The 16,118-nt window shown below is 51.8% G+C and overlaps 1 protein-coding gene across 2 annotated transcripts; it reads left to right on the top strand.

Annotated features, from left to right (window-relative positions):
* Positions 1-1,638: 1,638 nt before the first annotated feature.
* On the top strand, positions 1,639-12,790 carry TFE3 (transcription factor binding to IGHM enhancer 3). Of its 2 annotated transcripts, none has more exons than XM_025982394.2 (10): positions 1,639-2,078; positions 4,421-4,534; positions 5,621-5,915; positions 6,562-6,807; positions 6,891-6,995; positions 8,623-8,740; positions 9,070-9,126; positions 9,319-9,394; positions 10,347-10,494; positions 10,953-12,790. In XM_025982394.2, the coding sequence occupies exons 1-10, from the start codon at positions 1,963-1,965 to the stop codon at positions 11,391-11,393; spliced, it is 1,716 nt and encodes a 571-aa protein (XP_025838179.1). In that variant the 5' UTR covers positions 1,639-1,962; the 3' UTR covers positions 11,394-12,790. The 2 variants fall into 2 exon arrangements, with proteins under 2 accessions (XP_025838179.1, XP_025838180.1); XM_025982395.2 differs by having other exon boundaries at positions 1,647-2,078; positions 5,677-5,915.
* The last annotated feature ends 3,328 nt before the right edge of the window (positions 12,791-16,118 follow it).

The following is a 16,118-nucleotide window of genomic DNA, read 5'->3' as shown; positions in this document are numbered from 1 at the left end:
TCTATGAGTTCCATTTTGGAATTTCTATTGGTAAAGTGTTGATTTTTTAAAAAATATTAATTTGGTGGAGGCACCTGGGTGGTGCAGTCAGCTAAACATCAGACTCTTGGTTTGGGCTCAGGTCATGATCTCAGAGTCCTGAGATCAAGGCCCAGGACCAGCTGAGACTCTTTCTCCCTCTCCCTCTGCCCCTCCCCCCTGGTGCGTTCTCTCTCTCTCTCTCTCTCTCTCTCTCTCTCTCTCTCTCCTCTCTCCCCCTGAAATAAATAAATAAATCTAAAAAGGGATTAATTTGGGAAAGAATTATCATCTTTTAAAAAAGATTTTATTCATTTATTTATTCATGAGACACAGAGAGAGAGAGAGAGAGAGAGAGAGAGAGAGAGGCAGAGACACAGACAGAGGGAGATGCAGGCTCCATGCAGGGAGCCCAATGTGGGACTTGATCCTGAGACTCCAGGATCACGCCCTGGGCCGAAGGCAGGCGCTAAACCGCTGACCCACCCAGGGATCCCAAGAATTATCTTCTTTATTGTGTGGATAATGGGGCTGCAAGGGCCTGTGGGGATGTGCATGTTTACCAAGCCAACTTCCTGTGTCAATACAGGACCGTGCAAGACAAATGAGACCTCAGTGAAGTTCCCTGTGGTCCAACTGCTGGGCAGGGTTTTGGGATGTTAGAAGGAGGAAGGTAAGGTCGTAGGTCTAGGTTTTCTGTGAGCTGACTACGCACCTGAAGGTATGTGTGGGGGACCCTCTGCTGTGTGCAAGCTAGCTTGCATGTATCTGGCACACAGAGGAGTTCAATAAATATTTGTTGAATCAGTGCACAAATGTGTGAATCAAGTTTTGGAGAGCTTACTGTATGCCAAACCACCTGCTAGCACTTTTCATAAATTATCTCTAATCCTCATAATAACCCTGCCAGACAGGTATTATGAGGCACCCACCACCACCACCACCACCATTTGACAGGCCAGGAAAGCTGAAGCTCTGAGAGGAGCAATCCCTTCCTCAAATCCAAACCGGGTCTTCATGATTCTAGAAGTCATTCACGGAAGGTACCAGATCTAATTTCCATCCTTCCACTCATTCATCTGTCAAGGATTTATTAAGCACTTACTACGTGAGCAGGACGACCTAGTACAAGTGCTCTGGGTGACACAGAGTAGGCGGAGTGCTCCCGGGAAGACCAGCTGGGCGGCTAGTTTGTGGGCGGGATTTTTGGTGTGCACCTCCAGGGAACCTAGCTGCCTAGGCCTGCTTTTGGCTTTGGCTGAGACTGGGCTAGATGGAGGCTGCGGCGCAACATAGGGAGCTGATATTATAAACATTGGCCAAGAGGGGGCGCGGTCCTGCTGCTAGAAGAGCGGCCTGGAGACCCTCTGCGCCGACGGGCCATCGGTGCGCAGGCGCAGAGGACTCAAGGAGCGGCTTAAAAATCTTGCGGAGGGATCCTTTGCGAGGAGGGGGCGTGGCTTAATCAAAGCACTTCTCGCTGATTTGCCTCTGGCTCTGGGGGCGTGGCCTAAATGCGTCCTTCTCCGAACGAGGGCCGGCCGAATCTAGTTTTCTCTCCGCGTCGGAGGCGTAGCTTAGGGCGGGCCCTCGAGCCACCCCTCGATGATTGGCCGGATCACTCAGAGGGGTGGCCCGGCAATCCGTCCGTCCTCCGTGTGGTCACTTCCTGTGGAGTTTCCCCAGCTCAGGGAGGAGGGGGAAGAGGACGAGGGGGAGGAGGGCGGTCGTCCGGGGTTAGGTTGGGGGGGGTGTTGGTCTGTTCAGGGCGGGGGATGACTCACGGCCCATCCCATCGCCCCGACGCCTCCCGCCCGCGCAGAGCTCGCTCCATGGCTTAGCGGAGGAGGCGGTGGCGAGCGGGGGGAGGGGGACTCTTATTTTGTTAGGGGGACCGGGCCGAGGCCCGACCGGCCTGGCAGGGCTCGCCCGGGGCCGGGCGTCATGTCTCATGCAGCCGAGCCAGCTCGGGACGGCGTAGAGGCCAGCGCGGAAGGCCCTCGAGCCGTGTTCGTGCTGTTGGAGGAGCGCAGGCCAGCCGACTCGGCCCAGCTGCTCAGGTGCGGGGCTGCCTGGGGCCGGTAGTGCCGACTGGGGTTCTTGGGGGTCTGATCTGGGGGGACAGCGGGAGCCCAGGACTGGGATTGGAGGCCCTCGGCCTAGGCTTGGAGGACGTCGGGGCGCCGGTCTTGGGGGGGAACCTAAGGAATCCGGCGGTGGCCTGCTTGGACTGAGGCTTAAAGAAGTCATGGAAGTGCATTAACGGAGGGCTGGCTCCGATCTGAGGGTCTCTTGACTGGGTTTGGGGGGAAGATTCTGTTGTATCCAGAGCCTAGTCTAGGGTAACTGAACTTGGGGCACTGAGGCTGAATTTAGGGTCCTTGAGTCAGGCATGAGGGAGATGAATTTGAGGTTGTACTATGTAGGTGAGGCACTGATCAGAAGGACTTTTCCCCTCAGTGTCAGAGAAGGGGTCCTAGGAGACAGAAGTGCTGTCTTGGAGGCTGGGTGATTCCCAGTGGCGGGTTGCTTGAGGCTATGTTTGGGGATAACAGGAATCTGGAAGTATTTGGGGCTATCTCAGATATGTTACATGGGACCAGCTTTGTGTGTGTGAGTGAGGAAGAGAAACAACATTCATCAGGACCTGACCAGAATAATCACTTAATCCTTGCCCACCCACCCAGCTGGGTCAGATCCCAGGGATAGTGGAAAAGCCCTCTTCCCACAGCCCCATAGGGGCTTGAATGGGAGACAGTGAGGCAGACAGAAGCAAAAGAGATGGTGCTACTTCTTAGCTCAGAGAAGGCCTCAGACCTTATTTGGGAACCCAGAAGAGGGTCTTGTTCCTGCTGCCACCCATCCTAGCCTCTCAGCCAGCCAGGTTCTACCCCTGCGCGCATGCACACACGTGCACACGCACACCCCTGCACGCGTGTATGCACGCGTATTCTTTTTTTCCCCCTCCCAGTCTGTCTGTCAGACCCTGGAAATACTCTCCAAGCTGTCTCTGGAGCTGGAATGAGCACCAATTGCACCATCCCTGCCTGGGTGGGTCCTCTGGGTCCTCTTTCCATCCTCACTTCCATCAGCAGACTTGTAAGCCCCAGCCCTCTCTCCACACCCTTTCCACCCCAGAGCCCATCTCTTCTAACTTCAGTGCAATGGGTGCATAAGCATGAGCTGGGGCTTTGCCTGCTTTCTTCCTGGGGTTGTGCTGAGCTCAGCGGCTCCCTGAGCTTCCTCTTCCCTACTTCCTGGGTGGTTTTAGGTCCCCATCTGAGGGTGAGGAAAGGAAGGAAGACAGATCGCTGGGGAGGGAAGAGAGTTCTTGTCAAGCCAAGTGACCCATAGTCACTCAGGATTCAGTCTTTGACTCAATTCAGGATGCATATCCATCCATGTGTGTGTGAATGCCCCCAACCTGGAGGGCTGAGCAGGAGCCTTTGCATCTAATGCTTCCCCATCTTCTGATGCCTTCATAACAACCTGGCTCATCACAGTAGTGGAAATAGTTGAAAGGGAGGGGTGTACATGGGTTCTTATTTCATGTCAATGGGTGTTGGTATTAGAGGTGTGTATGTGTGTGTGTGTGTTGTTACATCCAAAAAAACAGCTGAATGCTGGACAGGCTCCTCCTGCCAAGAAAAGAATGCTTGTATAAGCGGATCATCCACCCAAATTCTCCCTCTTTTAAGTCCAATTTGCTGGAATAAAAGGAGCCCTTGATATTTCCATTTTGTATTTGGGTGTATACAGGCATACCCTCAACTCTGGCTGGGGCGAGGTGGGGGGCAGGGTGGGGGGGCTAATTTGCAAAGTCGTGGATCCTTCCCTCAAGTGAATCATTGACCCCAGTTCTTTGTGATGCATTCAGTTTGTGTTACAATAGACTGCTGTGCTGAAGATTGCCCCTACCATGCTATGTGTAGACAAATGGGGGCTCACATTCAGCTGCCAGGACCCCAGTAGGGGGTGTGGGGGCTGGAAGAACTCTGAATGCAAAGTCAGGACTCCTGCAAAGTGAATTGTCATTCCTGAATTCTTCATTTCTGTTTTCCCTCAAACCTAGGTTGTTAACATGATTATGTGAGAGTGAGGAGTTGGGATCTGGGCACTCTTACTATTTTGAATCCTAAGGGACTTTGGGTAACAGAGCAAAAGAGAGTGGGGAGGGAAGAGGAGTATGGGCAGGGAAGATCTGGGAAGTCCTGGTGGTGGTACCCAGCAGGGTCACCTCCTGGGAGGGATGCACTCTGTGTTATCCCCACCCCTACCCCTGTGTGTATCTCTCTCCTCCCACTGCCCACTTGTTCTTTCTCTCTTAGAGGGGAGTGCAGTCTCCCTCTAAGATGGTCAGTATACTTACTGACCATCACCCCTACCTCCCTTCCACCCTCAGCCTCAACTCTTTGCTTCCGGAATCTGGGATCGTTGCTGACATCGAATTAGAAAGCGTCCTTGATCCTGACAGCTTCTACGAGCTCAAAAGCCAACCACTACCACTACGCTCAAGGTCTGTCTCTTCTGACTCCACTCCCAATTCCTCAGGCCCCTCCATTCCTTCCTGACGGGCAGAGGCCCTCAGTGACAGGCCAACTCTTCTGCCAGCCTACGTTTTCCAGATAGTAAAGTGAGGGGCCAGAAAGAACATGTCAAACGAGAAAGCAGGTGGCCAAGCTGGGATTCCATTCTCTTGAACCAGAACTCCCCTGCCTCCCCCGCCCAAAATCTGCATACCCATTCATCCACAAATATTGCAGGGAGCCTAGAATGCCCCAGAGAAGTAGGATGGCCTGCTAGTGTGCAGCCCCCAGGTGGGGAGAGCCATACCCACAACCTTTGCTTACCCCTCCCCCCACTCAACAGACTTACCCGCCCCCAACCCTTGAGGAACCCCTGATGGTCTCTTCCCCCCCCCCCCAAGCTTGGAAGTCTAAATGTGCTGAGTCATCGGCCTGGGCTCTAAGAGAGGGGAGGGGACCTGGAAGAGAGGATTGTGAAATCTCTGAGATTTTCAAGACTGGCTAGCCTGGGACTAGAGGCCTGGGGAGGGGGGCGGGTACAAAGGGCCTGCAGTTGCCCCTGTAGCCAGACAACTGCAACCAGGAGCTCAGGGAGCATCTTCAGCCCCAAACTGAGCTCGAGAGCCCTCTGTATACCAATCTGCTGCCACAGCCCCAATTTGGCATCCTTCTGCTCTCCTGTAAATAGGATGACTCCCTCTTCCAGAGCCTAGCAATGGCATCTCTCCTCAGTGTTTAAACGGGCCCAGATCCTTCACCATAAGGACCCAGGGCTAAAGCTCCCCCACCAGGCTGTGACTGCTAAGGGGCTGAGATTCAGCCTGGTTCCAGTGCCTCCCCCATCAGACAGTGACCCTCGAGGGCTGGGCCTGGACTCAGTTACAGTGTCTCCCCTATCAGACTGTGACCCCTGGGAGCAGTGACCAGGCCTGGTTCCTGGGTGTCCCACTCCACATTGTGGCCCCTGAAGGCAGAGAGAGGACCTAATTATAGCATCTGCTCCATCCCACGATGACTCCTTAGGCTTGGGACGAGACTTTTAGCTTACCTGTGGCCCCATATTTCCCATTCCACAGCCTCCCAATATCACTGCAAGCCACCCCAGCTCCACTCTCTACATCATCTTCTGCAGGGGGCTCCAGGACCCCTGCCATGTCGTCCTCTTCTTCATCGCGGGTCTTGCTGCGGCAGCAGCTAATGCGGGCCCAGGCCCAGGAGCAGGAGAGGCGTGAGCGTCGGGAACAGGCCGCAGCCTCTTCCTTCCCCAGCCCTGCCCCTGCCTCTCCTGCCATCTCTGTCGTTGGCGTCTCTGCGGGGGGCCACACATTGGGCCGTCCTCCCCCTGCTCAGGTGCCCAGGGAGGTGCTCAAGGTAAGGGTGACATTCAGAGGCCCTGGGAAGGGTCTCAGTGACTGAGGAGTGGTCCTGGTGGCTTTTGGGCCAAGGTCCTAGAGGCTCTAAGGAAGGTTCCAGTTACTGTTCAAATAGGCTGTGTTTAGGGGTTGCAAGGTGTTCTTGTACAGTGGTGAGGGGTTCTTGGGATCCACGGGGAGTCTTGGCGGACCACAGAAGTTCATGAATGCCTCATGTGGGCTCTGGGGCCTGTGAAGTAACCCCAGAAAGAACTCTGTAGGAAGAGCTTCCTATATGTGTTAATACATTAGGAGTTTGGCCATTGGGGTGACTTGGGAAGCTACATGTGGTTCTCAGGTCTCTTAGGTAGTGTCAGAGACAGGGGCTGGGGGAGTCTTGGGAACTGTGACAAGGTGCTCCAGAAACTGAAGGATACTGTCAGTGTTAGGTAGCTCTTGTGGGGCTCTGAGGGATTTCTGAGAAAGAGAGTTTGGGTCCTGGGGGAGACTTACCAGTATTTGGGGAGGGGGGGCATGTCTCAGATTCTAGGCCTGGTTTGCTGGCCTGAGCCTAGAAGCAGATAACCTCTGAGGGTCAGCCTGGGGCTCCAAGTCACCCCATCCTACCTTGTCCCCTTCCATCCCTCCTCGCCCTTATCCCACAGGTGCAGACCCATTTAGAGAACCCAACACGCTACCACCTACAGCAGGCACGCCGGCAGCAGGTGAAACAGTACCTGTCCACCACACTCGGCCCCAAGCTGGCTTCCCAGGCCCTCACCCCACCACCAGGGGCTGCTAGTGCCCAGCCACTCCCTGCCCCTGAGGCTGCCCATGCTACTGGCCCCACAGGCAGCGCTCCCAACAGCCCCATGGCACTACTCACCATTGGGTCCAGCTCAGAGAAGGAGGTAAGTGGCTGCAGACAATCTTCATGTGCTCCCCCTCCTCTAGCTTGTTCTAACACTTGTCTATATTCACTTCTTCCCCCCAGATCGATGATGTCATTGATGAGATCATCAGCCTGGAATCCAGTTATAATGATGAGATGCTTAGCTACCTGCCAGGAGGCACTGCAGGGCTGCAGCTCCCCAGCACGGTGAGACCCTGAGATGGGAGGCTGGTCTGACAATTAGCTGTACCCCTCTGTCACTGAGACAACACTCAGGCTGGCTGTGTATATAAGACTTTTACTTTGGATTGTACTAAGAGAAGGAGGCCACATGAGGATATTAGAGCATACTACCGCCCTGATACCTTGTGTTGGGCTGCATAGAAAGGTTGATGTTGGAGATTTTCATATACACAAGGGTGGGGACTTCATGAAAATATCAGGGCCTACCAAAGCATTCAAGCTTCAGTGTGGGAGGGACCAAGAAATGGGACTCTTATAGCAATTTGAATGTACCAATAGATTTGGGTCATTGGGACATACCCAGACCATGTAGTGATTGGAATGTGTCAAAAGTCTCAAAACACGGTGTGGTTGAACCTTGGGAGTGATTGGAATGTACAACATCTGTTTCAGTGAACCATGCCAAGAGGCTGGGTCCTTGCAAAGAGTGGATAAAACTCTCTAGAACAAGGGATGTACTAATATACCATTCTGGTCCTGGAACATTCAGGAGTCCCATAACTTGCTTTGGGACATACCAAGTGGCTATAGCTTTGTTTGTTTCCAAGTTACCAAAAGGACAAGCAGGTATAAAAGTGGCACTAACTTCTCAGAACTTGTTATTGATTTGGACACAGCTATAGATTGGAACCTTTTTAAAAAGATTTTTATTTATTCATTCATGGGAGACACGCAGAGAGAGGCAGAGATATAGGCAGAGGGAGAAGCAGTCTCCCATGGGGAACCCAATGTGGAACTTGATCCCAGGACTCCAGGATCACTACCAGAGCCAAAGGCAGATGCTCAACCACTGAGCCACCCAGGTGCCCGAGGTTGGGACCTTATGGATCCAGTAGACTAGCAGGGGTTTCAAGAGATGATAACTCATCAAGAGTTGGGACTAATTACTCAAGGATGAGTGTGTTGCCCTATAGTATAGCCAGGAGAGTGCGAAGGAGAGAAAAAAGTCAAGGCTGGCATAAAAGCAGTGCTTGTTGAGTAGTTGGACAAGAAATCCTGAGAGAGCAGAACACATAGGAAGATACTAGCGTCAGGAGCTTGGTGTGTGACCATGTACATGAGCTGATCTGACATGCTCACGGCTGAAGACTAGAGATGGGGCTGGAAGTCTCCAGAAGGTCAGACTTTAGATGGAATGTTACCATGACAATTTCCCAAGGTCTGAGACTGAGTTGGAGTGTTCCAAGAATGCTGACTTGGAATGTTGTGCTAGGAGGGGCTAATGGGCTGGGATGTTGTGTCGTAGCTCACAAAGATCTAAGAAGGGTGGTTTTCCAGCCTTTCTTCTCAGAGCCAATCCCAGAGTTTGGAGGGGGGCTTCAGAGGTTGCTGAGGGATTTGAGGGCATGATGAACAGCCCTGGCAGACTCAGGTACCCTCGTGAAGCAGGGTAGGTCCCCTGCATCCTGTCCTTCCTAGAGTTGCCATGCGAGATTCCCCTACAAGAGAAGGAAGGGTGCCTATGCCAAATCGGCCTGTCCTTACAAGAGATTATCTGTGAAGCTTGCAGAGGGTTGGGGATCTGGTTCCAAGAAGGGACCAAGCCCGGGGCTGGTCCTAGCCATCATTTCTCTGCCCTCCCTGCCCCCAGCTGCCTGTATCAGGGAATCTGCTTGATGTGTACAGTGGTCAGGGTGTGGCCACGCCAGCCATCACTGTCAGCAACTCCTGCCCAGCTGAGCTGCCCAACATCAAACGGGAGATCTCTGGTAAGGGCCAGGGTCTTGGCCTCATGTGCTCATTTTGTGCCCTAGGGTGAGCCCCCTGTCAACCAGGTGGGCCTGATGCTGGGGGAGGGGGCTCTTTGCCCTCTCCTTCCACACGGCCCATTGGCCAGCTTTGACCCCGCTTCCTCTCTTTTCCTGATTTTAACAAATGACCTGTCACCAGGACTTCTTTAAAAACTCCTGAAAGTGGCACTTTTTTCAAAAGTCACTTCCCTGCCCGCACCCACCAACCCCTACCCCTGGCAGCTGTATGTGCTGCCCTCTGCCTTCCCCATGTGCAGAAGCCCTGACTGCTCCCCACTCTCTTCCAGAGACGGAGGCCAAGGCCCTTTTGAAGGAACGGCAGAAGAAAGACAATCACAACCTAAGTGAGTGAGCTGATGTGCCCTTGACAGCATGCAGCCCTGCCTCGATCCACACCCTGGCCTTCCCTGGGGAGGGGTAGGTGGCAGTCTGTCCCTGCAACACCTCCCCCTGACCCAGCTCCCGCTCTTCCCCCCACTCAACCTACTGACAACTTTCCCACTCTTCTCTCCTCCCTGCCACCCCCACCCCCAAAGTTGAGCGTCGCCGGCGATTCAATATTAACGACAGGATCAAGGAGCTGGGCACCCTCATCCCCAAGTCCAGTGACCCGTGAGTCTGGGCCTGGGAGCTTTGGGCTGACAGAAGGTGGGACAAGGACCCCATTCCTCTAAAGCTGTTCCTGAGCAGGAACTGCCCAGCATTCCTGCCCCGGGCCCTTGCCCACCAGCTTTCATCATTCTGGGTAGGGGTGCAGCCTCTACCTGTCCCTAACCGAAAATTTTAGATGCATGATGTTGCAGTCTGTGCGCCTCATTTGGTCCCCATATGACAGAGGCACTTAGTTTTTTGTCCATTTAGTACCTCTGAACTATTTTTTCAAGAGTCGCATTGGGCTGCTTTGTGTCAGGGACCACACTAGGCCCTGAGGACACCAGAGGGCCAAAACAGACAAAAGTCCCTGAGCTCCTGGAACTGATATTTTAGTGGAGGCAGACAGACTGCACACAAGATAAATAAGTAAAATCTGGGCGATTGTGATTGAGTGTTGCAAAGAAAAATAAAGAAGAGAAGATTGGCAGGGGGTGCCTGACTGGCTCAGTCAGTAGAGTGTGCGACTCTTGACCTCAGGGTTGTAAGTTGAAGCTCCACGTTGGGCATAGAGTTTATTTTGAAAAAGGGAATAAAGAAGATGGGGGAAGGTTGACGAGGGATACAACTCCGGGTGAAGAGGGCGGGCTCAGGGCAGGCCTGCACTGACAAGAGAACATTTGAATAAAGAGCCTAAGGAGGTGAGGCAGGAGCCATGTGGGTGTCTGGCGAAGAGTGTTCAAGGTGAGGGCACAGCTGGCCTGGAGGCCCTGAGGTGGGAATAGTTTTCCATGTTCTAGGAGCCTTGACTTGCTCTTCCCCCAGAACACCTAGGCAGGGCATTCCATACCCTTGATGTACCACCCCCCTATCCTGGGCCTAGGCCTGTGGTGGGCACTCTGCCTGGTGCAGTTGCCCCTCTCAGCTCCCAAGAGAACCCAGACGCAACACTCCCTCCTTCCGGGCCCTACAGAGAGATGCGCTGGAACAAGGGTACCATCCTGAAAGCCTCCGTGGATTATATCCGCAAGTTGCAGAAGGAACAGCAGCGCTCTAAAGACCTGGAGAGCCGGCAGCGTTCCCTGGAGCAAACCAACCGCAGCCTGCAGCTCCGAATTCAGGTTTGGGAGGAAAAGGCAGTGGCCAGGGTGACTGGGGAGGGTGCTTCCTGCAGGCAGAGGCAGAGGCAGAACACCTGGGGGATCCCCGGGCTTCCTGACTCACGGATGGTGACGATAAGTAGGAATCGTAACCTTAAGGAGACTAGTGATGAACAGCGGCTAAAGTATATGGTGTTTGTCTCCAGCCACACGCTGTGACAGGAGCCTTATCTCCACGTGCTAAAGTTAGCCCTCATGGTGATCCTGTGAGGCAGGGACCATTATTATACTCGTTTTACAGAGTGGGATGCTGAGGCCCAGCAGGGTTAAGCAACTTGCCTAAAGGTTACACAACTAATGAGTAGCAGAAGTGGATTTCACACCCCGGCAGCCTGCCCTTCTAACCATTGCACTTCTCCGCCTCTCAGAAACTATGAACCCCATCTGATACCCCCACCCCCACCCCCTACTTTTTGCAGGAGCTAGAATTGCAGGCACAGATCCATGGTCTGCCAGTACCTCCCACCCCAGGGCTGCTCTCCCTGGCCACAACTTCAGCCTCTGACAGCCTCAAGCCAGAGCAGCTGGACATTGAGGAGGAGAGCAGACCAGGCACAGCAACATTTCACGCAGCTGGGGGATCTGCCCAGAGTGCTCCCCATCAGCATCCCCCAGTGCCACCCTCGGATGCCCTTCTGGACCTGCACTTTCCCAGCGACCACCTGGGGGATCTGGGGGACCCCTTCCATCTGGGGCTGGAGGACATTCTGATGGAGGAGGAGGAAGGGGTGGTGGGGGGACTGTCGGGCACCCTGTCCCCACTGCGGGCTGCCTCTGACCCCCTGCTCTCATCGGTATCTCCCGCTGTTTCCAAGGCCAGCAGTCGCCGCAGCAGCTTCAGCATGGAGGAGGAGTCCTGATCAGGCGTCACCTCCCCTGGGACTTCCCCACCCAGGAAAGGAGGACACGTCAGGATGAGGCCCCGCCTTTTCCCCCACCCTTCCGTGAGACTGCTCTGCCCAGGTGTTCTGGGGAAAGAGCAGATGTGATGAGGTCCCACCCCTGTAACCAGGCAAAGAGGAGGAGTCAGATGAGGCCCCGCCCCCTCCCCCACAATACCAGCAGGTGAGGTATTTTAGCCTTGGAGAAGGCGGTAACGGTGGGGCCTGTCCCCTAGATATCACGGCCTCGCCCCTGCTCCATGGGACCTGCCCTTCCCCAGGTGAGGGAAGGAGGCAGGATGAGCTAGGCTCCTGTCACTTAGGGACTTCCCTAGTTGGGTCTCCTAGGATAAGGAAGTAGCAAGATACTGGTCCACCCCCTCTCTTGGAACTGCTGGTCTATTCCATCCTGGCAAGGAAGAGGAGTCAAAATAGTAGAGGTCCCACCCTGGGGGGTTAAGCCCTGCCCCTTTACCATGATCCTCGCCCTGTCCAGCCTAGGAACAGAAGTGAAGATGAGAGCCCCTTTACCTGGGAGCTCAGTCCTGGTCTTCTAGCACTGCAGGAGCCAGGCCCCGCCCCTTCCCTTATAGGCACAGGAGCGCTGGTATTTTTGGCATGGAGGACTCAGAAAGATCTGGCCACCATGTGGAGATCACAGACCTTGTCCCTTAGCAACATCCCATCCAAGCATTCCACGCTGCAGGGGGGAGTGGTACTTAAGCTCCCCAGCCTTAACCTGGGACCAACGGGGCCTAACCTAGGAGGGCTCTGAGCCTACCTTGCCCTTAGAGAAAGGGGCAGATCTTGAAATCTTGTGGGTCGACATTCCGGACCTAGATCAGGAGTGAGTGACAAACCCTTACCCTTGGGCAGAGTCCTGCCTCCATGAAGGGCAGTTTGGGGAGGTGATAGGGGTTAGGGGGTACTGAGTCCAGGTTCCCAGAACCAGCACTCTTGAGTTTGTAGAGGAACAGGATGAAGGAAGGGGCCTTTCTCGGGGAGTTTCCAAGCCCAGGAAAATGTGGAAGCCTACCCCACCAAAGCAGAGGCTTGGAGGGAGGGTTGCAAAAGCATATGTACCCCTCTTTTGTTTATCTGATTTTTATATTGGCCCCCCCTTCCCCTTCTCGGAAGCTAGATCACCTCCAACCTCTGGCCTCTACCTGGTTCTTCATTTGGAGGAATCTCCCCCATTTCAGAGCTGTTAAGAGACACTCCCTGCCCATCCCCATCCTTCCTACCACATACACCCAAGGTTGTCAGCTTTGGATCTTTGGGGTCAAGCTCCAAGGAGGGTGTACTAAGGGGTCTGTAGGTTTGTGATTAAAACAATAAATGCTAGGCGTGTTTGATGCGCTTTTAACTTTGGCAAAGAGTCTCCTGTCCTTGCTTTTGACCGTCCAGTGAGCATGGTTCATGGCTGGCCAGGAGGAAGAAAGGTTCTTGGAAGAAACGGACTTAAGAGGGAATTCTAAAGGAATTTAGAGGGGCTGGAAGAAAACACCTGTAAGCAAAAGCAGTCATTCCTTTACTATCTGCCAGGCACCCTCCTGTTACAAATGTTTCACCTAATTTTTTAATCTATGGACTATTTAACTATCTGAAGATGCACAGCTGGTAAATGGATGAAGAGCTAAATGATAAAGTTAGGTGAGTGAGAGATCTGGCTTGAAGAATGTCACTGAGGGACGAGGGGGCAATTTCCTTGCACACTCACTTTGGAAACTAATAATGAAACCTCTGAGGCTGTCTCCTGGCAGACAATAGAGGTGTGCCAGATGGCTGAAAGGGCAAAAACAAAAACCATCAAGGTGGAGGGACAGGGAGGTGGTTCCATTTTGGGACAAATGTTGACATTTGGGGGGGGTAGGACTTAAATGGAGGTAAACAAACACAAATGTCTTCTTGAAGACTGGGAAAAATATTATTTTTGGAATTCCTCTACCAGACTCTGACTCTCAGGATGGGCATCAGGCCCAGGCCTGCGTCTCCCCGAGCAGATGGGAACCATCACACTTGCTACTCCTTTGTGTCCCATCACACTGTCCCTTATAAGGCCTGGCTGTCAAGTCTCTACCGCCAGACTGGTGATTCCCTGATAACCTCTTCTTAACTTTTCTCTCCTTGAATCTGCCACCATTCTCTTTTTAATTTTGTAAACATAACATGCAACACCCAAAAGTGTTTTTCTCAAAGTTTGTGGTCTGAAATAATTTTAGCTTTACAGAAGAGTTGCAGAGACAGTAAAGTTCCCATACCTGTCCACTAGCTCCTGATAACATGAACACATAACCATAGCATATTTATCAGTGCTGAGAAAATAACATTGACACAGTACCAAGAACTCAACTTTCAGACTTTATTTGGATTTGGCTGTTTTTTCCATGATTTTATTTTTCTGTTCTAGGATCCAAGTAAGGAAACTCTATCTGTTATCTCTTCCTGTGTAGCAAATTACCACAATCTCAGTGACGAAAAACAACACACATTCACATTCCCCTACTTTTTGTGGGTCATGGATCCAAGCTAGCTGAGCTGGGTCCTCTACTCCAGTGGTTCTCCCCAGGCTACCATCAAGGAAGGTGTTGGGCAGGATTTGATTCTCTGTAACCTGTTGAACTGAGGCCTTCAGTCCTTGACATGTGTTCCTTTCCTTCCATGAAGCAGCTCACAGCATGGTAGTTCAGCTTTGTCAGAGCCAGCAAGAGAGAGTCAACTACCAGAATGGAAGTCACAGTCTCTTGTAATCTAATCCTGGGAGGTGACATCTCCTCAAAGGCGAGGTATTTTCTCAGAATCAACTCACTCACTCGAGGGGTGGTGATTACAAAAGACCATGCCTATCCTTAGGCAGGGAGCACTGAGGGAACCTCTTAGCAGCTTCCTGCCACGTTGCATTTAGCTGCCCTATCTGGGTTTCCTCTGATAGTTTCCTGATCTGTCCACTGAGGAGGTGTAGGCTCTGCTCTTCTAAAAAACAATGAGCATCTTTAGTACCAAGATCTTGGTTTCTAAATGACATTTCTCCAGTAAAAGAAACCAGGGATCCTTGGAAAAATGGCTGGTTGTAAGGCCAGGGTAGGGAAGTATAAGATGGGCCTGGAGTGTCCTATAGTCCCAGACAGTAAGGAAGTACAAAAAAAAAGGAACATGTCATAAGGATAGTAGAGCCATCCTGAAAGCTCCCAATGGCCAAAGCTGGGACAACTTGAGCAACAAAAAAATAATGATAGTATTGGTTTACAGCCCACCCAATTAAATACCTGTAATTTCCATACTTACATAAATCAGTTATATGACTGAATAAATGAATGCTGGATACTGGACAGCTCCATACATAAGAATTCCAAATAATAATGATAAATGTAGAAGGAATGAGGGAAACAGAAAATTATTGTTAAAACACTGTAATAATTGCTGCAGACCTGATCCACGAAATGCCAAAATTAGTGGGCAAAACTTTAAGGTGAACATGATAGCTGCATGGCCTTAAAGTAGCACCTCCAAGATTTGTATTAAATGGTTGATCTTCTGCCCCCCACCCAAAAAAGTTGGAGCTTAATTCTCCTCTTGAATCTGAGCTGGAATCAGTCACTTGCATCAAGTGACAAGAGCATGGAAAGTGAAAAACAGGAACTTTGCAGTGGAAAAACCTGACAGCACTTTAACCAAGAGATGGGTTAGCATCACCAGTTCTAAGACACATTGCTATCATGTACCCCTCAGTGTGATGCAATGAGGAGGACATTTCACTTTCTTTTTTTAAAAGGTTTTATTTATTTTTTTAAATAATAAATTTATTTTTTATTGGTGTTCAATTTGCCAACATACAGAATAACACCCAGTGCTCATCCCGTCAAGTTTAAAAGGTTTTATTTATTCACAAGAGACACACACACAGAGGCAGAGACACAGAGAGAGGGAGAGGTAGGCTCCTCACAAGGAGCCCAATATGGGACTTGATCCTGGGACCGGAATCACTCCCTGAGCCAAAAGCAGACGCTCAACCACGGAGCCACTCAGGTGTCCCTCTTTCTTTTATTTTTTAAGATTTTATTTATTTGTTTGAGAGAGAGAGAGAGAGAGAGAGAGAGCACAAGGGTGGAGAGGGAGAAGCAGGCTACCCATCCAGCAGGGAGCCCAATGTGGGGTTCGATTCCAGGACTCTGGGATCATGACCTGAGCCGAAGGCAGATGCTTAACTGACAGAGCCACCCAGGCGCCCTGACAATTTCACTTTTGTAGTATTCTTTCTTAAGACCCCATAATCCTTGTGTAATCATGAGAAAATAGCAGAGAAAACCAAATCGGGATAGGGACCTCCTACAAAATATTTTACCTGTATTCTTCAAGTGAAACCAAGACAAGGAAGGACTATCTGTATATTTACTCAAACACAATCACTTTTGTCTCCATCTGTCAGTTCTGGCTTTTTTTTTTTTTTTTTTTTTTTTTGGCGTGAGGGGGCTGAGACCCAAAAGTTAGTGTCATTCTACAGATAAGTTTATCAAGGCTATCTGGTGTCCTATGCTCCACTGGTTGGAATGTGATGGCTGAGACAAGGGAAGCACGCAGTGAGCCTGGACTGTACCTTCTTTCCACCTGGGTCATTTTCAGGACCTCCCTGTAGGGAGGTAGAGCCAAGCAGAAGACAGCAATATAGCTGAGCTGGGAGGGAGAGATCAGATTATGGGGCTGCTG

The sequence above is a fragment of the Vulpes vulpes genome, chromosome X, assembly GCF_048418805.1.
Source record: "Vulpes vulpes isolate BD-2025 chromosome X, VulVul3, whole genome shotgun sequence".
Lineage (NCBI taxonomy): Eukaryota > Metazoa > Chordata > Mammalia > Carnivora > Canidae > Vulpes > Vulpes vulpes.
This window is presented reverse-complemented; position numbering and strand designations above follow the sequence as displayed.

What these genes read in the sequence shown, in the direction of transcription:
- TFE3 (XM_025982394.2), top strand. Translation starts at nt 1,963, where the DNA reads ATGTCTCATGCAGCCGAGCCAGCTCGGGACGGCGTAGAGGCCAGCGCG. An exon ending in CATCAAACGGGAGATCTCTG is followed by an intron (nt 8,741 to 9,069) that starts GTAAGGGCCAGG and finishes ACTCTCTTCCAG; the next exon opens with AGACGGAGGCCAAGGCCCTT. An exon ending in ATCCCCAAGTCCAGTGACCC is followed by an intron (nt 9,395 to 10,346) that starts GTGAGTCTGGGC and finishes CGGGCCCTACAG; the next exon opens with AGAGATGCGCTGGAACAAGG.